At 38.8% G+C, this 26,684-nt stretch overlaps 1 protein-coding gene across 1 annotated transcript in view; it reads left to right on the top strand.

Annotated features, from left to right (window-relative positions):
• Ttc6 (tetratricopeptide repeat domain 6) overlaps positions 1-26,684 on the top strand; it is a 212,407-nt gene that overhangs the window by 76,197 nt on the left and 109,526 nt on the right. Inside the window, exons 3-6 of the mRNA XM_040743045.1 lie at positions 7,318-7,437; positions 11,378-11,590; positions 15,563-15,693; positions 19,992-20,183. Coding sequence (XP_040598979.1) covers positions 7,318-7,437; positions 11,378-11,590; positions 15,563-15,693; positions 19,992-20,183 — 656 coding nt within the window. The remainder of the gene's footprint in view (positions 1-7,317; positions 7,438-11,377; positions 11,591-15,562; positions 15,694-19,991; positions 20,184-26,684) is intronic.

Below are 26,684 nucleotides of genomic sequence, written 5' to 3'. Positions count from 1 at the left end.
TTTTTTTCTTCCATTTCTTGCATTTTTTTGCTTCATTTCTTCTTCCATTTCCTGCCTTTTTTGGTTTGTTTTTTCTTCCAATTCTTGCATTTTTTGGTTTGTTTTTTCTTCCATTTCTTGCATTTTTTGGTTTGTTTTTTCTTCCATTTCTTTGAGGGATTTTCCTATATCCTCTTTTAGGACCTCTATCATTTTCATGAAAGTGCTTTTAAGGTCGTTCTCTTCTGCTTCGTTCGCATTGGAATGTTGGGGTCTTGCTGGTGTGGAGTCTCTAGAATCTGGCGGTGTCATATTTGTTTTTCTGTTGCTGACTGTGTTTTTGTATTGTCTCTTTCCCATCTCTTCTTCTAGTGGGTGCAGAAAGAGCCCCTTACTGGTCTGGGGACCAGAGTTCCCTTTTGGTGGGTGCTAGCAAGTCCAATAATATGGTGGTTCTTCTATTCCTTGTGCAAATGCTGGTCCCATGGGTGGAGAAGAAGAACAGGAATCTGGGGCGCTTAGCCTCCTACCTGGTCCCCTGGATCCTATGCTGGGTCCTGCTGTACCTGATCTGGAACAGCTACTCCCCTGGTCTCCCTGCCTCCTCTGGTTTCCTGGTCTAGTTGGTGGGAGAGAAGATCTGGAGTCTGGGGTGCTTGGCTCCCGCCGGGATTGGGAGCTCTGTGCAGTTCCCAGGCGATCTGCAGGCACTGGAACACAGGCCGGGAAGCCGGCCTGTTTACCTGATGCTGCCAGAGGAACAACTGCTTGAGGATTGATATATTTTCTAACCCAAGATTTTAGAGATTGTTTTTGGGACCCTAGGTTATAGTCACAGCCCCTGGTTTGTGGTTAATCCACTAGAATTATATAGTTGAGTTGTTTCACATTTAGAATTTCAAATATAAAATCAAATGTTGACAGTGATGGTAATCCTCCTTATTTTGATTCTTGATGTAAATACTAATATCTATTATCTCTCGGCATTTTCTGTTGTCATAGTCTCATTAAGCATGAGGTACGTATTATTATTATCCCTATGTTATAAAACAGGTTTAGAGAGATTCAGTAATTGCTTGAAATTCCCTAACTTGACTGAGTAAGTTACTTTACCACACTACCTTCCTTGTTTGATTTCACTTGAGACTATGATAATTGATTTGACTTATAAATTAATGCTTTTTTAAAGATAGGATCTCTCTATGTAATCCAGGTTGGCTTTTAAAGTCACTGTGCAGTCTTGACTGGCCTCAAATTCATGATGTTCCTGCTTCAGCACTACCTTGAGGGCTGGATTTATGGGTATGCTATAGCTTACAAACTAATGTATTCATATGTTTATTCTCCCTTATTTTTTGGTAGGCAGGCATTTGTTCTGGAGACCGATCCCTGGGCCATGTGCATCTTGTGCATGCTGGGCAAGTACTTGAAGCCCTGACTTCTACCCCATTCCCTTTTCCACCTTTTGATTTTGTGTGAGAGGGGGTCTTAATGAATTGCACATACTGGTTTTGAGCTCACTCTGTAGCCCACAGAGGCCTTTCTATCTTTCTGCTTGAGACTCTATGGTATCTGGGATTGTAGTCTGGTTATGCGTTTTGTAATGTTGTGTGAAACTTACTCATTACTTTCCATTTGTGTGTTTGTCACAAAAGTTTTGATCGATTACAAACACAATTATTGTGATCAATAAGTTTTCTATTTATTTTTTTTGATACAGGGGCTTACTGTGTATTTTTGGATGGTCTTACTATATAGTCCACGTAGATGAGTCCAGCCTAGAAGACACAGTGGTTTGTCTGTCTCTGCCTCCCAAGTGCTGGGATTAAGGCATGTGCTAACCATGTCTAGCAAGATAGTTGCATTTTATAGTATGTATCTTTAAAATATTAAGTGTGAGTTGCTCAGGGTTTATTAGATTCAAAACAAAAATACATTCATTTTTATCAGGGAACAATGTATTATTATAGTTATTGTTGCTGATTTAGTGAAAACAAAAGAATCTAGGGGTTAAGAAATGAACTGTTGAACAACTGTCACATTTATATAGTTCCCAAACTGTTTCATCATTGTAAAAGATATTTTGTACATTAGCCATTCTCTATTTTCCCATCTTTCCCCAACCTCCAGCCTTTAGCTGCCCCTAATTGGCTTTCTGTTTCTATGGATTTTCCTATTCTGGCTATGCCAGGTAAATATATCATACAATATCTTATTTGTGATCTTGGATATCTTTCAATTAGCGATGTTTTTCTAAATTAAACCTTTGCTGTAAATAATTTGAGAATAAAAACACACAAAGATTAACCATGTATAAAACCTACATTTCTCAGTGAACTTCTTTACAGCTAGAATAGTCATTCTAAACTTGTGAATCCTCACATTGTATTTTACCCTTTTATTGAAAAAATTTCCTTGTTTTGTTATATTTTGATCATGTTTTCCCCTCTCCTAATTCATTCTCACCCAACTTCTCTATCCACCCAGCTTTAAATTTTTCTCTTTCCCCTTTAGACAAACAAATGACAATGAAATAAAAAAAAGTCCCACAAAATTCCAATAAACAAGTGGTTGGTTACTCACATAACCTTTGTGTCACATTTCACCAATGTATCTTGCAGGCATGTTATTGTTACAGGTAACAGGGCTAGTAGCTCAATGATATTGATGATTACCTGTCTCTTCTGGTAGGAGGCAGAGTACCTTCAAGTAGGAGTAAAGCTTCTAGTTAGGCACTTGCTTGACGGCATAAGTAAGTGTTGTCTTCAGTAATAGGGTCTTACCATCAGGTTGTGGAGAACAGCCAATAACCTAGGCAATAACCTGTGATGTTTGGCAGTTTCCTTGGAGCACCTTTGGCCAGTGATCAGCAAGATGCAACCCACTCCTGGCATTGGGGTTTTACATGATGGCATAAGATGTCTAGTTGGGAAATTGTGTCTCCTTTATTTGGTGACTCCATTTAGATTTCTTTCATATATGTACATATTTAAGGAAGCTTCCTTTAGTATTAGCTGTTCTCCCCCTTATTTTCTCCCATATTTAGTATTAATTATATTAAACATTCCCCTCAATATTTAATTCTTCTATTCTAGTTTCTTTCACCTTTGTATGTCCATAATACTATGTTTCTCCTTCCTTAATGAACTTTCCCCCACCCAGTCCCTGTCTAGGTACCTAACCTCTATGGTTATTCAGACTGTAGCACACATTTTGAAATCTTAAAAACTAACATCTACATAGAAGAGAAAACATACAATATTTGTCTTGTGGGGTCTGAATTATCTCAGGATGATTTGTTTCTCTAGTGCTCTTCATTTATTTGTGAATTTCGTTTTTCTTAACAGCAAATGATATTCCATTGTATGAATGTATCATTTTCATTACCCATTCATCAACTGATGAGCATCTAGGCCATTTAAAATTTCTGGTTGTTATGAATAGAGCAATTATGAATATGGATAGGAAGGATCTCTGTAGTAGGGGGTAGAGTCCTTTGGAGATATATGCCCAAGGGAAGTATAGTGGGATCTTGAGGTGGTTCTATTGGCAGGAACCACAATTGCAATATTCTCTTGCTGGATTTTTCCTTCGATAAGTCTGTAGTGTCCTTTCATGTCTTTTCTGATTAGTTTTGGTTTGTATTCAATTTTGTCAGATATTAAAATTTCTAACTTGCTTGCTTCTTGGGTTCATTTGCTTGCGATATCTTTATCTACTCTTTTACCATGAGGTGATGTCTATCCCTGGTAGTGAGGGATATTGCTTGGATGCAGCAAAAAGGAAGATCCTCTGTGACAGACATTGATGATCCCCCATGGGAGGCCTTGCCCTCTCTGAGCAATGGATTGGGTGTGGGGAGATTGTGGGAGAAGTGGAAGGGCAAGAGGGAGAGGGAACTGGGATTGAGTTCCAGCACATTCAGGCTGTGTAATGAAACCCTAACAAACACATGCACAAAATAGATTTATTCTGTTTCATGGACTTTTAAATTGTTGACCTTTATATATGGATGATTAAATTTAATAATACAACTATATAATATTGTATCAGGTAAGATGAAACACTGCCATTTAATCAGGTATTGTAAGCATTACACAAGAAACTAAACTCAAACCTAAAACTTAATCCAAGCAAAAGTAATGTGAATACACCATGATCAAGTAGGCTTCATCCCAGGGATGCAGGAATGATTTAAACATATGAAAATCCATCAATATAATCTACCATATAAACAAACTGCAAAAGGAAAACCACATGATCATCTCACTAGATGCTTAAAAAGCCTTTGATAAAATCCAACACCCCTTCATGATAAAGGTCCTGGAGAGATAAGGGATAAGGAACACACCTGAACTTAATAAAAGCAATATACAGTAAACCAACAGCTAACATCAAACTAAATGGAGAGAAACTCAACAAGATTTCTCTAAAATCAGGTACAAGACTAGGTTGTTCACTTTCTCCATATCTCTTCAATATTGTACCCGAAGTTCTAGCTAGAGCAACAAGACAACAAAAGGAGATCGAGGGGATACAAATTGGAAAGGAAGACGTCAACCTTTCACTATTTGCAGATGATATGATAGTTTACATTAAGTGACCCGAAAAACTCTATCAGGGAATTCCCACAGCTGAAGAATACCTTTGGCAAAGTGATAGGATACAAGATTAACTAAAAAAAATCAGTAGCCCTATCATATACAGATCATAAAAGGGATGAGAAAGAAATCAGAGAAACACCACCCTTTACAATAGCCACAAACACCATAAAATATCTTGGGGTAACTCTAACCAAACAAGTGAAAGACCTGTATAGCAAGAACTTTGAGTCTTTAAAGAAAGAAATTAAAGAAGACACCAGAAGATGGAAATATCTCCCATGGATAGGTAGGATCAACATAGTAAAAATTGCAATCTTGCCAAAAGCAATCCACAGATTCAATGCAATCCCTTTCAAAATACCAGTACAATTCTTCACAGGCCTTGAAAGAACAATTATGAACTTTATATGGAAAATAAAAACCAAGATAGTTGAAGCAACCCTGTCCAATAAAGCAACATCTGGAGGCATCACTATCCCTGACTTCAAGCTCTATTATAGAGCTGTAGTCCTGAAAACAGCTTGTTATTGGCACAAAAGTAGACAGGTAGACCAGTGGAATCTAATTGAAAACCCTGATATTAACACACACACACACCTACGAATACCTGATTTTCGACAAAGAAGCTAAAATTATACAATGGAAAAAAGAAAGCATCTTCAACAAATGTTTTTGGCATAACTGGATGCTGGCATGTAGAAGACTGCAGATAGATCCATGTCTATCACCATGCACAAAACTTAAGTCCAAATGGATCAAAGACCTCAGCATAAATCCGACCACACTGAACCTCGTAGAAGAGAAAGTGGAAAGTACTCTTGAACAAACTGGTACAGGAGACTTCTTCCTGGACATAACACCAGTAGCATAGACACTGAGGTTGACAATTAATAAATGGGACCTCCTGATATTGAGAAGCTTCTGTAAGGCAAAGGACATAGTCAACAAGACAACATGCCAGTACATAGAATGGGAAAAGATCTTCACCAACCCCATACCTGACAGAGGGATGATCTCCAAAATTTCAAGAAGCTTGTCACCAAAACACCGAATAATCCAATTAAAAAGTGGGGTACAGAACTCAGTGGAGAATTCTCAATAGAGGAATCCAAAATGGCTGATAGACGCTTAAAAAAGTCCTCAACATCCTTAGCCATCAGGGAAATACAAACCAAAACAACTCTGAGATATCATCTTACTCCTGTCAGAATGACTAAAATCAAAAATACCAATGACAGTTTATGCTGTAGAGGATGTGGAGAGAGGGGAACACTCCTCCACTGCTGGTGGGAGTACCAACTCGTACAGCTACTTTGGAAATCAGTATGGAGATTCCTCAGGAAAATGGGAATCAGTCTACCACAAGACCCAGCAATTCCACTCTTAGGTATACCCAAAAGATGCCCATTCATACAACAAGGATGTCATAGCAGCAATATTTGTAATAGCCAGAACCTGGAAGCAAACTAGACTTGCTTTCAACTTTGTAACTTAAATTAACTCATTTCTATTAATCTATGTTCTGTTACATACCATTAGTCCTGCTTCCTCTATGTCTCCTTGCTTCTCTTGGTCTGCCTAGATTCATCTCCTACTTCCTCTGTCTCTCTCTCTGCAAGGAAGTCCTGACTCTACCTCCTTCATAGCTACTGACAATTCAGGTCTTTATTATACTGATCACAGTAATACACCTTTACACAGTGTACAAATATCACACAACTCGGTGCTTTCATTTATTATGTGTCCTAGGTATTTTCTTTTCTGATCCAGCCTATTTGGTGTTTTGTATGCTTCTTGTGCCTTCATAGGTATCTGCTTATTTATGTGGGGAAGTTTACTTCTATGATTAAAAACATAATTTTCTGTGCCTCCTACTAGGTTTCTTCTTTTTCTACCTCTATCATTCATAAATTTTGTCTTTTCTTAGTATCCAAGATTTCATGAATGTTTTGTGTCTGGATGTTTTTAGATTTTGCTGTTGACATTACTAAACAGCTAGAGAAACAAGTGGCCTTAGAAAGTCATACAGTTGATTTCCTGGGTGATAAAATTGAGGTAAAAGTAAACAAACTTACTTTACCAGGGGCTCGTGATTCTGGGTTTATTGTTTGCCCCTGAAATGTCTTCTTATGACCATAGTTAAGTAGAGTGCTGGTCATTGTAACCTCGTCAGTGATGGTAAAAGTGACACTAACAGTGCCAGTCAGTGGTGGTTAAAATGTATTCATATTACTTTTGCTTGGATTAAATTTTAGGTTTGATTTTAGTTTCTTGTGCATTGATTACAATACCTGATTAAATAACAGTGTTTCATCTCATCTGATACAATATTATATAGTTGTATTATTAAATTTAATCATCTATTTATAAAGGTCTACAATTTAAAAGCCCATGAAATATAATAAACTTTTTTGTGTGTGTTTGATAGGGTCTCACTATATAGCCTGAATGGGCTGGAACTCATTATGTAGATTAGACTGATCTCTAACTCAGAGATTTGTCTGCATGTGTTTCCTAAGTGTTGGGTTTAAAGGCATGTACCACCATGCCCATCCACACAAAAATATTTTCATAGTTTTAAAGATACTTTTCTAATTTATTGAATGTTATCAAGTACTTTATATTTCTCTTATGCATTTCTAATTTACTGTTTTAAATGCCTAACACTTTGACATGTTAAGTAATGCCTTTCAGTGGCTTTTGCCTATTGAGATTACTTTGTTTTTCTTTTCAGAGTATTTCTTTTATGGAACAAATGTACCTCAGACCATCTCTTATACAAACACCCAAGCAAGAAGAGGAGAAAGAGTCCCAGACAACTATTAAGGCGCAGCAAATCACAGTATCATCTCCAGTAAAAACCATTTTTCCTGTATTAAAATAACAATGTGGTTCCTACTGATTGAATGTTTGCAGAGGGTTAAAAACAATTTCCTCTAACTTACTGTATGAGTGTGTTTAAGCATCTGATCCAAAGCCACATGGGTATTTTCTGGCTCCCTTGGCTCTCAGAAATGGTTTTGAGTGGTGTCAAACACCTTTTTCAGAGAGAAAGGTTATTAATAGCTCATCTGAATTAGAGGTGCTTAAATATAGAAGGTAGTTTGAGACATAATTAAATTATTAGCCTCCAAGAAAGCATTGTTTTAATATGCATTTAGATAGAAGAACTGCTGAGGCACAGTCTGGACAGTGGGTAGCAGACGTTTTTCAAAAGCAAAGCTTGCTTCCTGTCAACCACTGGCAAAATAATGATGGTATCTGAAATAAGATGGGACGTCTTCTCTGATAATGGGAAGTGTTTCCACTTAAAGTAAAAGTTAACATTAAGTAAAAGTAATGAATTAAAAGCAAATCCACATTTACTTAAGAAGACATGATGATAAGTTGCTTTACTTGAGAGTTTTGAAAATATAACCCTGTATGTGCATATATATTACATTTAATTTTAGAATAGCATCCACTAAACATATAGAACCTTCTGTTTTCATGAAGCTCTGGAGCCTGTAAGCAACAAGGGTACCCCAGATGGTAGACCTGCTACACTAATAGATGCTTTTGGTTGGACTGTGTCTTTGGTCCCCTTTGTATGCAAACAGCCTGTCTCAGAACTACCTGTATGGTGATACTAGTAGCTACTTGACAATGGTATGTGGGTCGACTAATTGTCAAGCCTTACCATACAGGAAACTGTGGGCTTAACCTGTATCTAGGGTTAACCTGCCTCAAGGTAGCACTACTACAGGTCATTAATTCAGTATTGTGTAGAGTAAATTTAAAATATAAGATGAGTTATTTTTAACACAATGAAATAGAATAAGATTGACTTAATGTACTCATTAAAATGCTTTAGACAGGTTGATAGAAAGGACAGAGGAAGAGCAGTTCTTGTCCTGGAGTAATTCATTTAGTACATAGGCCAATAGGTAGACATACGCTACTATAAGTGTTCTAGTAAAGGATAATTATGTGGTAGATGAAAACTGAAGCAATTTACTTTCCATTATTCATCTACTTATTATAAATAGTGATAAATGCCTACAGTATGCTAAATACCTGGAATATTAAAGAGAGATATGATACATTGTCTTTTAAAAATTGTGTCTTTGTGTGTGTGTGTGTGTTGTTTGCTTGTGTACAGGTGTGTCTGTGCTGCAGTGTGTGTGGAGGGGTCAGACAGTTTTCAGGCATTGGTTCTGTCCCCTTACCTTACTGAGGCAGGCCAATGCAAGCTCTCTGCTTCTGCTGTGCCTCAGACTCCAGTTTAGTTGGCATCCTCTGCATCTTGCCTTTTATGTGGATTCTAAGGATCAAACTCAGGTCATCATGCTTACAGGACAAATTGTTTTGACTGCCAAGCCATTTACCAGCCCTACAATTTCTTTTCTAAAGAACCTTTTTGAACTAAGGATTTGAAGAATCCATTTTTTAAAGGATAAGATGCTTTTGGACAATTAGAATTGTTTAAAGATATCTATCCAAGGAACTTTTGTTAAAGTGAATTATGCTGCCAAGTGGTGGTGGCACACACCTTTAATCCCAGCACTAGGGAGGCAGAGATAGGTGGATGTCTGAGAGTTTGAGGCCAGTCCAATCTAAAAAGCAAGTTCCAGGACAGCCAGGGCTATACAGTGGAAAAAAAATCTTGTCTTGAAAAACCAAAATGATACAAGTGAATTGTGTCAATTAATTTTATCTATTGGATAAAACTAAAACCGAGGAATTTATGTGGCTTTTTTTATTTAAGAGAACATTTTAGAGCCGATTACATATTAACATAAAATATAATTTTCAGGGCCTAAGAGATGCTTCATGTGTAAAAGTGCCTAGTGTGCAAATCTGACAACCTGAGTTCAATCCCCAGATCCCATGGTCAAAGGAGAGAAGCAGCACTGTAAAGCTGTTGTCTGACCTGTACACACATACCTGTATTCACACACTCTCATGCACAAATGATAACAAAGAAATTGTATGGACTGACACTTTATGTATGTGTATGTATGTGTATGTATGTATGTATGTATATATACATATATATATATAGTAATGTGTTCTTTCAAATGAACTATATTAAATCTAGTGTCACATACATTGGAAAGTGAGTCACATTTTAATAGCTTTTACCATAGCAATAAATGTTTCCTGGTTAACGCACAAAAATTATACAAGTGGTGCTTAAAGATTCATTGCAGTATGGAATCAGAGCCCAGATGCGTGAACTGCATGCACGTGTGCAGTGAAATCCTTGGGTCTTTTGTAAGCTCATCTTTCACCTTAGATGATTTATGGTCTCATGTGTTAAGCATTTGAGAAGTAGCATTCACCGTTTTACTCGCCACTGTTTTTCATCATCTGTGCAAATTTCAACACAGTGGGAAAAGGTGAGTAATAACAGTTTAATATTATTAAAGTCACTTGACATTGCAGCCCTCCTAGAAGGGTTTCAAATATTGTCAGGCATCTGTGAGCCAAATTTCTGGAACCGTGAATCTATATCAAGTGAGAGACAAATTGATAGTGCACACTTTAGAAGGAGATTGTCTAGGACAGAGGACAACTTTGCTACTTAGAGAGTATGACCTTGGTCAGATTAACCAGTTTGTCAAACCCTCAGTGTCTCTCACCCGTAAAGCACGGGGTTATACACTGCTCCTACTGCATGGATCTGTGCTATTTAAATAGATGAGCAGTGCTCATATGAGCAGTTAGGATTATGATTCTGCGGCTGAGGCAGTTACAGCACTGTATGCTAACAAGCTGGAATGGAGGCAGGCTCAGGAGGGAAATGTTAGGAAGGGTTTGGAGAACAGGTGAGACTGGACAGATTCCTGAAGCAGGGAGGACGGAAGCTGGAGGGCTATCATCACCCTCCTGTCAGCTTTTCTTGCTCCGATTTCAGTTTTGATGGATGCTGCTTCCATTTGTTCAGTCTCCCCAACTTGAACTCCGTGAGACTACATGGAAGAAGCTAGGAGCAGAGAAATGCGAAAGAGGGAAGTGTTTGACAATACCCACAGCTGTGGAACATAAAACACATCAATTGATCGCAAGTGGAGAGGATGAAAACGGAGTGCATAGCATGTAATAACCCAATGTATGTACTTTGTCATCTTATGAAATTTCCCATATCAATGAGGAAAATAATGTAACTAACTTGATCAGGGTCAAACATCTATGCATCAGCAGATCCAGGACTTGGGTCAGTCCCATAATCTTGGAAGTATTGTTAATTTTTCTTTAGCACCACCAGTCAGTCACTGTATAAAAATATGAGCTCAAGGCTAGTGCTGTATTTTATAAGCTCCTAATCCAGTTATTACTTCTTCTATAACAAAGACACTTGTGTGGTGTTTGGCACTGCACAACATCTTTGATTATATATCAAAGAACAAAATGGTATAATTGTACTGTAAAGCCACTCTATATAATTCAGACATTTATTTAAGTCGGATTAGATTCATTGTTTGAGACAGTGGTTTTTTAACTCCCAGTGGTCCATAATCCCAAATAATCTTTTTAAAAAATTGACTAACAAAGAAATGTGTCTATGAAGACTTTTCTCCCTTAGGATTTGGTGACATAAGGGCAGGGAAAATAATTTGCTGGCTTTCAGGTTTATTATGAAGTCGATTTGACGTTTTCTTTTGAAATCTGGAGAAAAAGAATTTGGCAGCTCAGATGAGTTTCAGACATGCATTTACTGATCCATCTGTGGCTGGATAGAACACAGTGTAGAACTGGAGACCCCAGAAGGGCCAGCAAGATAAACTTTTTGTCCTTGTGTTTTTCTCCAGCAAAGTATTTATGAGGAGCTTCCTGAGGCTGTGTCAAGCATCTTCCAGATTGAACAGGAGGATCTTTTGGAATGGGGAGTCTTAGGAGAAGAGAACTTAGAGTTTAAGTCTCAGGAAATGTTAGAAATTGTGCCAGTAGAGGATTCCAGTAAGCCTTTGGAAGCTGGTCGTCCCACAACTGACAGAAAAACACGCAAGCGATCACCTTTAAAAGTAAGCAAAACAAAACACTCCTGTCTGTGTTGGGAACACTTAGAAATGTGAGAATTGGGGCTTGGCAAATTTGAAGAGGTGTCCAGGCAATGATAAGGATATGGGGTGTGTGTGAGAGAGAGTGTGTGTAATTGTGTGTGTGTGTGTGTGTGTGTGTGTGTGTGTGTGTGGTGTCAGAAGTACAAAATAAGAGATAGATTTTTTAGGACTTTTTTTTCTTTCTTATCTTTTTTTATCTCTTGGAAGGAAGGACAGATTTTCAAGGTAAGAGGGCATCTGGGCTCTTCAGACACTGGCCACAGTCTTCAATGTAGCATCTGATGAGAGTCAGGACTAAGCTTGGGTGAGCTTGGTAATGCTTACACATTTGTCCTCTGGGGTTCTTTCCTATTGTGCAAGTGTTCACCAGAATGTTATGCTTGTTTGCATCATCTCCATGTCAGTTATTATCCATGAACTTTAACTCAATATATGGGCCGGATACTTCATTTGTTGTGTCAACGGTGCAGGAGTGAGGAGCAATGTGCTCCAGTAAACCCAGACAGACCAGGAGACAAGGTGACTTTTTGATGTAGCTAATAAATACATCTAGATGAGAGAGTGAGGCTTCTCAAACACATGCTGGGAGAACTCTAGCAACAAACAGAATCTGCAGGGTCCCTGCCTTCTTGGCCATTCTCCTCCTAGAAGCTCTTTGCAAGAGTAGGGCTTGCTAGTGTTCTGAGCTAATTCATCACCAACAGCAGAAAAAATTGCATACATGTGATAGCAACTTGGTGAAGAAATGCCAGGTATAACAGACTGGGTAGCTTTTTAGAAGAGCAATTGTAACAGCCTATAAATAATGTAACTCAAGATTGCAGATGGAAGAAAGCTTAAGAGCTATGAAATTCTCTCATTTCAAATCCATTTAGGACTGCTTCTCTGCTTCCAGCATTCTGAGAACTCACCAGAGATAAAATACATATCACAAATGACTTGGAAAGTGGCATGTGGCTGCTGGAAGCCACTCCAAGAGGTTGAGATACAGGCATTGAGACCCCAGTGGGATTAAGAACAAAAAAGGGTGATTTTTATGTTAATTTGTTGCAAAGGTAGAGGTGGGGGGAGAAAGACACCCCTGTGGTCATGGTGAGTAATGCAATGACAGCAGGTAACAGTTTCCTCAGTTTAGGTTTGAGTAAAAAGATTGAGATTGTAAATACGCAGACATATGGCAGAGAAGAGGAAGCTCATGAGCTCCTCTTCATTTTGAATTGACAAGGAAAGCAATCTTTAGTTTAGAAAGAAGAATTTGGCTTAAAAACCCCAAATCCTGCGATTTGAGAGAGTTTAAGAGTTAATTCTGGTACTGACAGGTTGATTCAGGTTGGCTCCACCCCCTGTGATGTTGAGTGGCAGAGTGCTTGCTGCTTCTCAGTGCTAAATGGCAAAGACACAGAGCTAGCTTTCGAGTGTAGAAGACAGCAACTGCAAAAACTCTAGGGTCTAAGGGTAAAGATCTTGATTTCTGCGATCTCTGTGCTGTTCTCGTCTTGTAGGATGCTTTAGAATGATTAAATACCTCATTAAGAACATGTGCCTCAGCTCTTCTACCAGGAAGAGATAATTCTTTGAACATGGGTTCCCTAGGGACAAACATGAAGACCAACCTTATTTCTTCTCTTAGAATTCTATTAGATGGACTGCCAGAAAAACTCTAGCTATCTTGCTTATGGTGAATGTCATGAACAGGCCACAAGGCTCTGGGCCCATAGTTTTCATGGATATGGCATCTTTGTCCCCATTACTAGAGGTGTGAGCTGGGCCTTATTACAAAGCTATGCCTGTGTTGTTAGGTGAGGATGATGGCAGTGCCACCTTGCTATTGCAGGGATGCTATGCAGATGCTGTATAGATAGCACTTAGTATCTGGCACACAGATATCTTAGTACAATTAGTGTTTATTTGTTGCTACGCTCCAAATTTCAGCAGTCCACATAAAAACGCCTCCTTCCAGTGCTGCCAGTGAGAATGTTAGAACTACTAGATAGATTTGTACTGAGTCAAGCATCTATATGGTACATGGTTAGTGTGCAAAAGCCTCTAGTGGAGTGATATGACATTGTATCCACTTTAGCATATTCCTCAATAATGTGGATGAGAATATGGGAGATTTGCTGATTGGATTTAGAGATAATATCTAAAATTTAGTTGCTTACAGTTCAGATTAAACTTTTAATAGGCATGAAGATGCCTTTGGGTCTACCAAATATGGGAGGATTTAGTAGCAAATGTGAACAGCCTTAGGGCTTTTACTTATAATGTCCTTTTTCAGATAGGGAAGACAAATACAGTTGCAGTTTACATTAGTTGACAGGTGCCTTAGGAGGATCATCTTTCTCTTGGTTGATTTGATCATATCATATGTCAAATAGTGTGTTCATATCTGAGTATCCAACCACATGAGGATCCTTGACAAATTAGACTGAAGGAGGAATGACAGAGTCACCATTTCAAAACCATTCCACATCAGGGATAGTTGAAGGGGCCAAAGCTGTTCATCTGGGGAAAAGCTGGCCAAGGTGGTAAATATATCCATGTATTGAATTGTCTGTCAAAGGAAAAGGAGCTAGATTGTACTCTCTCTAATGGTTTCTGAGATTTGCATTCAGACTGGTGGATGAAAGTTATTCTACTCAGTAACAAAGAAACAAAGCAGAAATGTCAGCAAATTTAAAAGTGTTTGGAGGAGAAAATGGCTGACTCTGTATCCAAGTTCACTGTGACTGACCTTGGTCATGCAGATGACCAAGATTGGCAGAGATACTGCAGGCAAAGTTCAGGTGGGAACTGCCGATGAGACTGGAATGCTCTGCCTTCATGATTTGCTAATTCCCCACCTAAGAAATAAGCGGCAATCCTGCAGCTAACTTGTTAACAACTTCCTTTTACCTAGCTTATCCTGCTATACTTCTGCCTTGCAAGGAGAGTCTCTCTGGTTCCTCCCTCAAGTCTCAAAACAAAACAGAAGCACAGAGCAATCCAAGGAGAAAACCCTGTGTGTGAATTATTAACACCCTGTATTCTGAAAAAATTCTAGGAATTCTAAGACAACAACATTTTCAACTCATAATTATTAAGAAGCAACTATTTGTGAGACAGAGTGTATTTGGGTTTGCCAAGCAATAGAAATACAAAACAGTACAACTCTAAGAAGTAGAGTTTGATAAACATTGCTCGAAATTGTACTGTAAAGCATTGAAGCTCCTTTCATCTGTGATTATAAGCAGAAACTTTCAGAAATTAAAGGTGGGTCTTATTAAAATACCAAATCAAGGGGATGGAGAGAAAAAACATCAATCGAGAAGAGTAGGAGGGGAGATGGCCAGGATGCATGTCTATAACTCATACAAATGCCAGGTGGGTGCTGTAGCCTACTTTGAATACCAGCCTCAGAAGGTGGAGAGTGGATCCCTGGGGCAAGCTGGCTAGCAAGACTAACCGGAATGGTGAGCTGTGAGTTCAACTGTGAGACTGTACTCCCAATGAGTAAGGTGGAGAGTGATGGGGGATGCTCTTGGCATCAGTCATGAACCTCCACATGCACACAAACATGCATGAGAACATACATATGTACACAAATACCATACATGAAGAAAAAAGAAAAGTAGATCAGGCTGGGACATAGCTTAGTGGTAGAGTGTTTGTTTTGCCTGAGACCCTGGGTTCATCTTGTGTTTTATCTTTAGTAATTAGGGTAATAAATTCAAATATTGTAAGAAAATATGATACTAATGGTTTTGTATTTTCATTAATATATGTACATAAAATTAGGAATGACTTTAGAAACAGTAACTTGCCTTTAGTATTTATATTCTGCTATACACGTAGAAATCAGGAGTTTAAATATGAGACATAGCATTAAAAAAGAAATGCCTAACTTCTTATAACCCAGCTTTCCCTAACAACATGCTTTATGTGTTTTTAAAGGTGAAACCTTCAGATTTTTTGCAAATCAGAGGAAAAGAAGTTAAAAGAGTACAAAAAAGTAGACCAATTTTTAAGCCGTTGAAAACAAGAAAGTTTGTAAGACATCACCAGGATAAAAAACTAATTAAAAAGTAACTTCCTTAATTTTATATATTTTCTGTTTTCTTCTTAAATATTTATTTTTATTTTATGTGTATGAGTGCTTGCTTGCATACATGTTATGAGGACCCAATGCATGCCTGGTGTCTGGGGAGGCCAGAAGAGGGCATTGGATCTCTTGGAACTAGATAGAGATAAAGATGGTGTGGTTGCTGGTGATCCAGTCCTTCCTAGGAGCAGCAAGTGCCGTTAGCTGCTGAGCTGTCTCCAACCCCTTTACTATCTTCTTATCCAAAGAGTAGGCATTCAGTGACTTGATACGTGAAAATGCATTTTTAGGAGGAGAAACTAAATGTCTTACCGTATCACGTGGGAATCCAAGTGGGAGCTTCTCAAAGGAAGTGTTGGTGGCTGGTGGCGGGTTTTCTAGTTGGGGTGGGTGTGCTTCCCTCCATGATCTCTGTTTCTGGTTTTGAGGAATGGTTTTATAACAGTGAGGAATAAAGAGACAGTGAGGTAGAGACCACGGCTTTAGTCATGGTTTGAGTAACTGCTTTATTATATTGTTTAATTTTACCATGATAAAATAAAAACCTAACTCAATATGGACATAGGCTAGTCAGTTTAGTAATTTGGGTTTCTCTCTACTGTACATTCATGTTTCCCTCTCCCCTGGCTATATCTTTAATGAAGTTTCTTCTATTATTATTGAGAAAAAACTTCTACACAGTATATTTTGATCATGTTTGTCCCCCCTCCAATTGGCTCCCAGATCCTCCCCACCTCTCTACCCACGCTCTCTCAAAAAAAAATGAAGAGATGAACACCCCCCCCAAAAAAACAAAAAAAAGACATAAACAACTCCTCCCAAAAACCAGAAACCAAATTGTGCTTTCAAAAAAGCCAGTAAGACAAAAATTGTCCAAACAAAGCAAAATGAGACAAAAGCCTACAAAAATACTATTTAATGGAGTTTCTTACCACACACGAATACAACATGAGTTTGAATAGTGGTGTGAGTGCAATTCTAAGTTTGGTTTAGCTGTTGCTATTCTTCCTTGTTGAAACTGGTTTTCTCTTCATTTTACCACTGGTTTTTATGGGTTGCTTTATTCTAGATTATCCTTCATTTAACTCTTTATGGAGATTTAAAGAAAGTTTAATTATTGGCTTTTGCTGTTGCTCAGGAAACTGGGAATGTCTGGACATGGAAGGCAACCTGTTTTATTTTTCGTTAAGTTCTGGCTTAAACTTTGTAAGTGGACATTACTCACAGTTTAGTAGCTGAGAGTAGATTCATGGGTAAAGAATTCCAAAGCCGATGAAACAGTGAAATTGGCATTTAAGTGACCCTGTGCATGCCATTGCTTATCTGCATTGCTTTAAGCTCATTTAGTTAGCAAGATTATGTATTAAAACAAATAGTGACAGCAGGCAACAAGTATTTTACCTTCAATAAATAGTTACTGTCAGATTATCAATGAAGCAGAAACTTCTTGATTTTTTTTGTCCCTAAAAATCTTTGCATTTAGTGCATTAAGCAAAGTAGTGTGGCCACACACAGAGTCAGGGTCTTTTCTTTCTTATGTCTTAACATTTCAAAGAATGACAAATAGTCCTGCTTAAAGAGAGTGTGCTGTAAAAACACACAGGCTTTCTTGAGAATGCCAAAAATATTTGTAGATCTTATTGATATATATTTGTTATTTTAATTCACAAAAGCTGATTTTAGAAACTTCCATCAAAAAAACAAGACTGAATTCAGGGCAAGACATACAGGACATTTAAAGAATTTGTTTTATAAAAGAGAATCTTGGAAAAATATTGCCCAAAGTCTTTAATACACTGCTCCTTTGTCTTTAGCCAATCTATCTTTTCTCACCAGTGACTAACCCTCAAAACAAGTGATTGCCCCTGGAACTTCTCCCTTGCAGTGTGTTGCTGTTTAGCTCAGTATACCAAGGAAGATTCATTTGCTAGTCTGAGCTGTTAGACTGATGGGAGCATAGGAATTCAGATGGTTGCAATGGTTTTTATATTGAAAAAAAAACCAATAAAACAAAACAACAAACTAAAATCAGTAGTATTATCAGAAGCAAACCCTACTAGCCAGGACCTGCCTGAAGCAGGATAATGGTTCAAGTAAGGCTGGCATGGGAGCTTACTTTTTTGTTCTTTTCTCTGCTCCTTCCCCTCTCCCATCTCTACTTCTCCCTTCTCCCCATTTTTTTTTACTAAGAGAGAAACCATGCCCTGCATTCCTGGTCATTGCTTTTCACTCTCCCGGTTAGGTTTCTTGTCTTACACATTTTTCTGGCTTTACTTACCTTTTCTCCTCCCTCGCAGTGTTCATAAATGTCATACCTGTTCTTGTTGGACTCTATGCTTTGTGTGTGACTGAATAATTGCTTAGCAGTAGGCTAAATGCTATATATTGCAATTCAGTAACAATAAAAATAAAATGGGTAATTCTACAGCCAGAGAAAATTCATTTATTTTTACAAAACAGTTACCATAAATGTAAAAGCTAGAAAATTTTTATATTATTCCTTTTCTAAATGTTTTTAAAGAAGTTGGCAATATAACTTGCAAGCTCAAGAACTAAGATTCTGATCCTACCCCTGACAACTCCAAAATCTATATTCTTTATACCACTTGGAAAGGGCCAAACAAACAAACAAACAATAGGACTAATACAGTGGATAGAAAGAGACACGTATAAAATATAAAAAAGGGGCATAAGGAGTAAAGCAGAAATGAAGGAAAGAAAAAGAAAAAAAGTCTTTGCAGAGGCACCTGTCATCAGGTATTGTCTGAAGGATGTTTAGACATAAACACTCTTTGTATGTTGTCCTTCAAGATGATAACACTTGACATCTGCTATGTGAGAGACTGTTATAAATGCATTTACTCTTCTTATGTGAAGACCTAGAGACAAACGACAGTTTTAAAAGTACTTAAATACAGTCAGCACAACCCAAGAAGTTCATTTTTAACTTGGGTGCTGGAAGCCAGACAGAAGGCTAGATGCCTTTAAACTTAGAGAGATGCCAGACAGGTACAGTAAAGCAACAGAGAACCATTGTGTTCAGTAAAGGCAGCAAAGATGGATCTGCAGATGGGCAAAGAGAGAGGGCATAGTGTCCAGCTCACCTGATCAGCCTTATCTTTGAGAAGGACCATGAAGCAAGCTGATAATGAGTAGAAAAGGGATAGACCCCTGCTTTGCCTTGAATTTGCAAGTGAAGGAGAGAGATGTCAGGTATTTTGTACCTTGAGTATGAGGAATCTATGTTATTATGATGACAGGGTTGAGATTTGGGGCATTCAGCAGAGGGAAAAATACCACTGGAGAGGATTTTACTTGTGTTCAAAGGGAAGTTGGAACCTAGAAGGCACGCCCAACTGGGAAGCCAGAGACTTCAAATTAAGACAAAATTGAGAGAAAGATGGAAATCTGAGACTAGAGGATGCTCTGGAAAATCTCACAGAGAATGGACAGTTTCAAGAAGAGTTAGCACTGTCAGCTGTGGCTTGAAGGTCTTGCAGAGCATGGCTTGAAGGTCTTACAGAGCATGGCTGGAAGGTTTTGGAGAGCATGTCCTACATGCACCAAGCTCCTTTGATCCAGTGCAGGGGAGAACTGGGGTGGAGTAGCATCAGATGAAGGGCACTTCTCAGAAGTTCTCAGTCTGAATTAATTGGAAAGGCATTGGGTTTACAGAGAGAAATAATGTACTTGGATCCCAGGAGCTGCTAATTTGGGGACCCAGCCAAACTAGGCCTGCTCCAAAGAAAGGGTGATCTCTCTGTGCAGATTTATGAGGGGTTAGACTGTGTAAAGCACCTGGCACACATCCTTGTGCTTAAGGGGTTGATTAGATGGCAGGTGGTATGCAACGTCAAGAAAGCAGGTCATCATGACTCCTTTGCTCCTCTGGAAAGGCAAGAGAGAGGCACATTTTGGCATTGGGAAGGGATGTGATAACTAAAGACACAGTGTTCCACTGATGAACTTCTGTTGTGTGAGTATTGTCCAATCTTTTCTTTAACAGAGGAAGGAACCCTAGACAGAGTCACAGAATTCAAGTGAGGAGAGACCACTGAAGGAATGAATTTGCTTTAGACCTATTCATTGTCTGATGTGTAGCAGACATGTTCATTTCCCAATGCTGCAACATTAAATTTGTTACAAAGCATTATTATAGTTTTGTGTCTGATCCCTACACCTGACTGTTCATTTTAGAGCCTGAAATGAACTGCAAGTATCAATGTATTTATCTAACATCCATAATATGATAAAAGAAGTCCACTTTCTTTCCTGTTACAGAATCCCACAGGCCCATCCCTTCCCTAATCTTCATGACCTGTGTACCACAACCCCAGCTTTGGAGTTGCCTGTGGATCTGCGCCTGGCTTCTCGAGTATATCACACTGCAGATAGGACAGGTCACAAGCCCATGGTTGGACTATTGGGGTCATCTGTCTTAGGCAACTGCTGTATTGATGAACAGAGAGACAGGTAAGAGTTTCCTGGTTGTTTTGTTTTAAACTGTCAGAATATTCAGAGAATGGGAGAGAAAGTCTTCTAATTAGTGCACTGATGGGAGAGCCCTCATGATGTAGCCTTAAAGGTCCTACCTTTATGATGGTTTCATTGGAAATTAAAATTTTAACACATGAACACTGAGGGGCACATTCATGCATAGCATTATCACAAGGAAATTTCATTGATCAACCTAACTCTACAAGTGTCTGTCTGTCTGTCTGTCTATCTATCTATCTATCTATCTATCTATCTATCTATCTATCTATCATCTTTATGGAATACAAATGTGGAAATTGAGGAACATGAGAATCTTCAGTACCAAAGAAAAAGAAAGAAATAGACTCTCATGACTACACACACTCTCTATATTGCACTCCCAACTTTAGGATGTTACTTTTTTTGTAATGTTTTCATTAAATTAGAAACATGAATGCTTCACATGTCAATCCCAGCTCCCTCTCCCACCCCTCCATGGTACTGAAGATTGAACCCAGGCCTGTTGCACACAGACAGGTTCTGTGCCACTGAACTAGACATCCAATCCCTGAAAAAAACTCTCTAGCTTCTCTAGTTTCGAGGCATTTCCATTAACACTCAAGGGGCCAAACATTGTTTTGAGTATTTGTGGCTTCAGGAAACTGTTAAAAAAAATGCTGCTTTCTTTCCAATTTGAAGTTATTCTTTTTTTCAAGTAGATCTCACTTTCTTTTTCGAAGAGAATAAGTAAATGCTGTGTTTGATAAAGATAATTCTTGGCAATTTGTTTTTAAGTGCCAAATAAGAAGTTAATTTAAGTACTGAATATTTAATTCTTCAGTATCCATCTGTTGAGGATTACCTTGCTCAACATAGCTTAACCTTTTCAAAATATATCTGTCTGCTGAGCCTACAGGTTCAGAGAAATGTATAATTGCTCCTGCCCTAAGAAGAGTTCTGAAGAAAGGTAACTGAAAACAAAGCAAGTACCTCCGACTTTGTGGATCCATAATAAGAATAGTTAATGCTAAATCATAATAATACTTGTGGCTGTGAAGCCTTAGTGTTTTGCTAATTCTACACATAGTAATTGTTATTTGTAGTAAATGCCAAGAATATTTTAGTAGAATGGTGAGGATATACACAGAAGTTTATTTATTTTTCTTTTTATTTATTCTTCTCTCATACAATACAACCTGACCACAGCCTCTCCTCTCTCTATTCCTTGGAACTCCCTGCTTCAGCACCTCCTCCTCCATGCCTCCCAGCCCTACCCCATGTTACCTCTTCCACAGAACTACTCCTCCTCCATTTCCCTCCAGAAAAGAGCAAACCTCCGAGTGATATCAACAGACTACGATATAAAAAGATTCAATGAGAATAGGCACAAACCCTCACATCAAGGCTGGATGAGGCAACCCAGTAAGAGGAAAAGGGTCTGAAGAGCAGGCAAGAGTTAGAGACTCGCTTGCACTGTTAAAAGTTCCACAAAACCCTCAAGATAAACAACTACAGCATGTATGCAAAGGACCTAGTGCTGACCCATTTAGGCTCCGTGATTGCCACTTCAGTCTCTACGAGCTCCTATGAGCCTTTCTTAGTTGATTGTATGGGCTATGTTCTTGTGTCTTTGACCCCTGTGGCTCCTACAATTCTTCCTTCCCCTCTTCCGAAGTATTCTTCTGAGCTCCACCTAACGTTTGGGTGAGAGTCTCTGCGTCTGCTCCAATCAGCTGCCTGAGGAAACCTTACTTTTTTTTTTGTTTGTTTTTTTTTTTTTTTTTTTTTTTACGAGACAGGGTTTCTCTGTATTGTTTCGGAGGCTATCGGTCCAGCCCGGCCTCGAACTCACAGAGATCCGCCTGCCTCTGCCTCCCGAGTGCTGGGATTAAAGGCGTGTGCCACCACCGCCCGGCAAAACCTTACTTTTTAAAAAATTTTACTTTTTACACATGCTATTCTCAGTACCCTCTCCCTTCCCTCCTCCCCCAGCCCCCCAATCAATCCTCCCAACCCCACCCCACTCCATCCCCTCTCCACTCCCCAAGAAGGATAAGGGCTTCCGTGAGGGATTTTCAGAGTCTGTCATATCATCCCGGGCAGGGCCTAGGTCCTCCCCGATGTGTCCAGGCTGAGAGAGCATCCCTCAATGTGGAATGGGCTCGCAGAGTCTATTTGTATGCCAGGAATAAATACTGATCTCCTTTCTAAGGTCCCATACATGGCGGAGGCCTCTTTTATGACACCCAGGTTGGGGGGGGGGGGGTCTGGATCAGTCCCATACTGGTCTCTCAGGTATCAATCTGGGGACCATGTGTTCCCCCTTGTTTAGGTCAGCAGTCTCTGTGAGTTTCACCAGCCTAGTCTTGATTCCTTTGCTCATCACTCCTCTTTGCAGGAGTTCAGTTTGGTTTTTAGCTGTGGGTGTCTGCCTCTGCTTCTGTCAGACAATGGATGGAGGTTCTAGGATGGCATATAAGGTAGTCATAAATCTCATTATCAGGGGAGTGCATTTAAGGTAGATTTAATGCCAGTTGGCGTCATTCTTGTAGATCTGTGACTATCTCACTAGTGCCAGATCTCTCCTCCAACTTATGACGGCTCCCTCTATTATGGTATATCTCATCCTTCTCTCCGCTCCTCTCCTCTCCTCTCTTCCTGCTCTCCTGTGTTCTCCTCTCCCTCCTCTTCTCCCCCTCTTTTTCTTCCATCCTTCTCTCCCCTCTCCTCCTCCCCCTGTTCCCAATCCAATTAGGAGATCTCCTCCCATAACCCTTCTCCGGATTACCATGCATATCTCTCTTAGGGTCCTTTCTGCTTCCCAAACTCTCTGTCAGTGGCTTTGTAGGCAGGCAATCCCCTGCCCCATGTCTAAAATACATATACAAGTGAGTACATACCATGTTTGTCTTTTCGTGACTGGTTACCTCACTCAGGATGGTTTCTTCTAGTGCCATCCATTTGTCTGCAAATTTTAAGATTCTATTTTTTTCTGCTGAATAGTACTCCATTTTGTAGACGTACCACATTTTCTCTATCCACTCTTCAGTTGAGGGGCATCTAGGTTGTTTCCAGGTTCTGGCTATTACAAATAATGCTGCTATGGGCATAGTTGAGCAGATGTCATTGTATGAGTGTACATCTTTTGGGTATATGCCTAAGAGTGGAATTGCTAGATCTTGTGGTAGGATGATTCCCATTTTCCTGAGGAATTTTCATACCAATCTCCACAGTGGCTGCACAAGTTGGCATTCCCACCAGCAGTGGAGGAGTGTTCCCTTTTCTTCACATCCTCTCCAGCATAAATAGTCACTTGTGGTTTTTATTTTAGCCATTCTGACAGGAGTAAGATAGTATCTCAGAGTTGTTTTGATTTGCATTTCCTGGATGGCTAGGGATGTTGAGCACTTTCTCAAGTGTCTCTCAGCCAGCTTTAGACTCCTCTATTGAGAATTCTCTATTTAGTTCTGTACTCCACTTTTTAATTAGATCCTTTGGTGTTTTGGAGACTTGCTTCTTGGGTTCTTTGTAAATTTTGGAGATCAGCCCTCTGTCAGATGTGTGGTTGGTGAATATATTTTCCCATTATGTAAGCTGTCATTTTGTCTTGTTGACTGTGTCCTTTGCCTTCAGTAGGTACCATTTATTAATTGTTGACCTCAGTGTCTGTGCTACTGGTGTTATGTTTAGGAAGCGGTCTCCTGTACCAATACGTTCAAGGGTACCTCCCACTTTCTCTTCTAACAGGTTCAGGGTGATTTGAGTTGATGTTGAGGTCTTTGATCCATTTGGGCTTAAGTTTTGTGCATGGTGGTAGATATGGATCTATCTGCTGCCTTTTACATGCCAGCATCCAGTTACTCCAGCACCATTTGTTGAAGATGCTTTCTTTTTTCCATTGTATAATTTTAGCTTCTTTGTCAAAGATCAGGTGTTCAAAGGTGTGTGGGTTACTATCAGGGTCTTCCATTCAATTCCATTGGTCTACCTGTCTATTTTTGTGCCAACCAAGCTGTTTGCAGGACTATAGAGCTATAGTAGATCTTGAAGTCAGGGATGGTGATGCCTCCTGAAGTTCCTTTATTGTACAGGGTTGTTTTGGCTATCCTGGGTCTTTTGTCTTTCCATATAAAGTTGAGGATTGTCCTTTCGAGGTCGGTGAAAAATTTTGCTGGTATTTTGATAGAGATTGCATTGAATCTGTAGCTTGCTTTTGGTAAGATTGTCATTTTTGCTATGTTGATTCTACCTACCCAAGAGCTTGGGAGATCTTTCCATTTTCTTGTATCTTCTTTAATTGGCTTCTTTAACAACTCAAAGTTCTTGTTATACAGGTCTTTCACCTGTTTGATTAGAGTTACCCCAAATTTTTTGTGTTGTTTGTGGCTCTTGTAAAGGATGACGTTTCTCTGATTTCTTTCTCATCCCCTTTATTGTCTATATATAGTAGGGATACTGAGTTTTTTTAGTTAATTTTGTATCCTGCCACATTGCTGAAGGTGTTTATCAGTTGTAGGAGTTCCCTGGTAGAATTCTTTGGGTCACTTACTTAGACTATTGTATTGTCTGCAAGCAGTGAAAGTTTGACTTCTTCCTTTCCAATGTGTATCCACTTTATTTCCTTTTGTTGTCTTATTTCTCTAGCTAGAACTTCAAATACACTATTGAAGAGATATGGAGAGAGTGGACAGCCTTGTCTTGTTCCTGACTTTAGAGGAATTGCCTTGAGTTTCTCTCCATTTGGTTTGATGTTGGCTGTCGGTTTGCAGTATATTGCTTTTATTATGTTTGGGTATGTTCCTGCTATCCCTGATCTCTCCAAAACCTTTATCATGAATAGGTGTTGGATTTTGTCAAAGGCTTTTTGAGCATCTAGTGAGATGATCATGTGATTTTTGTTTTTTAGCTTGTTTATATGGTGGATTACATTGATGGATTTTCATATGTTGAACCATCCCTGCATCCCTGGAATGAGGCCTACTTGATCATGGTGTTTGCTTTTTCTGATGTGTTCTTGGATTCAATTTGCTAGTATTTTATTGAGTATTTTTGTATCAATGTTCATGAGGGAGATTGGTCTCTAATTCCCTATCTTGGCTGTATCTTTGTGTGGTTTGGGTACTAAGGTAATTGTAGCTGTGATCCTTCTGCTTCTATTGTGTGGAACAATTTGAAGAGTGTTGTTATTATTAGCTCTTCCTTGAATTTTTGGTAGAATTCCCCACTGAAGCTATCTGGCCCTGTACTTTGTTTGGTTGGAAGTCTTTTTATGGCTGCTTCTATTTCTTTAGGGGTTATAGATCTGTATAAATTGTCTATCTGTTCTTGATTTCATTTTGGTAAGTGATATCTATCCAGAAAATCACCCATTTCCTTTAATTTTTTCAATTTAGTGGAGTACAGATTTTCAAAGTATGACCTGATGATTCTTTGGATTTCCCCAGTGTCTGTTGTTGTGTCCCCCTTTTCATTTCTGATTTTGTTAATTAGCATGTTCTCTCTCTGTCTTTTGGATAAAAGTTTGTCTATTTTGTTGATTTTTCTCAAAGAACCAACTCTTTGTTTCATTGATTCTTTGTATTGTTTTCTTTGTTTCTACTTTATTGATTTCAGCTCTTAATTTGATTATTTCCTGGCATCTACTCTTCCTGGTTGAGTTTGCTTAGTGTTCTAGTGCTTTCAGGTCTTCTGTTAATTCTCTAGTGTGACTTTTCTCCAGTTTCTTCATGTGGGCACTCAGTGCTATGAAATTTCCTTTTAGCACTGCTTTCAGAGTATCCCGTAGTTTTGTGTATGTTGTGCCTTAATTTTCATTGAATTCTAGGAAGTCTTTGATTTCTTTCTTTATTTTTTCCTTTACCCAGGGGTGATGCAATTGAGCATTGTTCAATTTCCATGAATTTGTGTTGACATTGAATTCTAATTTTAAGCTGTGGTGGTCCGACAAGATGGGTTATTCCAATTTTTTTGTATCTGTTGAGGTTTGCTTTATTGCCAATTATGTAGTCAATTTTAGAGAAGGTTCCATGTGGTGCTGAGAAGAAGGTATATTATTTTTTGAGGATGGAATGTTCTATAGATGTCTGTTAAACCCAATTGGGTCCTAACCTCTGTTAGTTACATTGTGTTTTTGTTAAGTTTCTGTCTGATGGATGTACCTGTCCAGTGGTGAGAGTGGGGTGCTGAAGTCTCCCACTATAAGTGTGTGGCATTTAATTTGTGATTTGAGTTCTAGTAATATTTCTTTCATTAACGTGCATGCTTTGTATTTAGGCGTAGATGTTCAGAATTGAGACTTCATCCTGATGGATTTTTCCTGTGATGAATATGAAATGACCTTCTTCATCTCTTTTTATTAATTTTAGTTTGAAGTCTATTTTGTTAGATATTAGGATAGCCACACCCACTTGCTTCTTATGGCCATTTGATTGGAAAATGTTTTTCCAACCCTTAACCTTGAGGTAACATATGCCTTTGAAATTGAGGTGTGTTTCTTGT

The sequence above is a fragment of the Mesocricetus auratus genome, unplaced genomic scaffold, assembly GCF_017639785.1.
Source record: "Mesocricetus auratus isolate SY011 unplaced genomic scaffold, BCM_Maur_2.0 Super-Scaffold_15014, whole genome shotgun sequence".
NCBI lineage: Eukaryota > Metazoa > Chordata > Mammalia > Rodentia > Cricetidae > Mesocricetus > Mesocricetus auratus.
The sequence above is the reverse complement of the archived record's forward strand: the minus strand, read 5'-3'. Positions and strand labels throughout refer to the sequence as shown.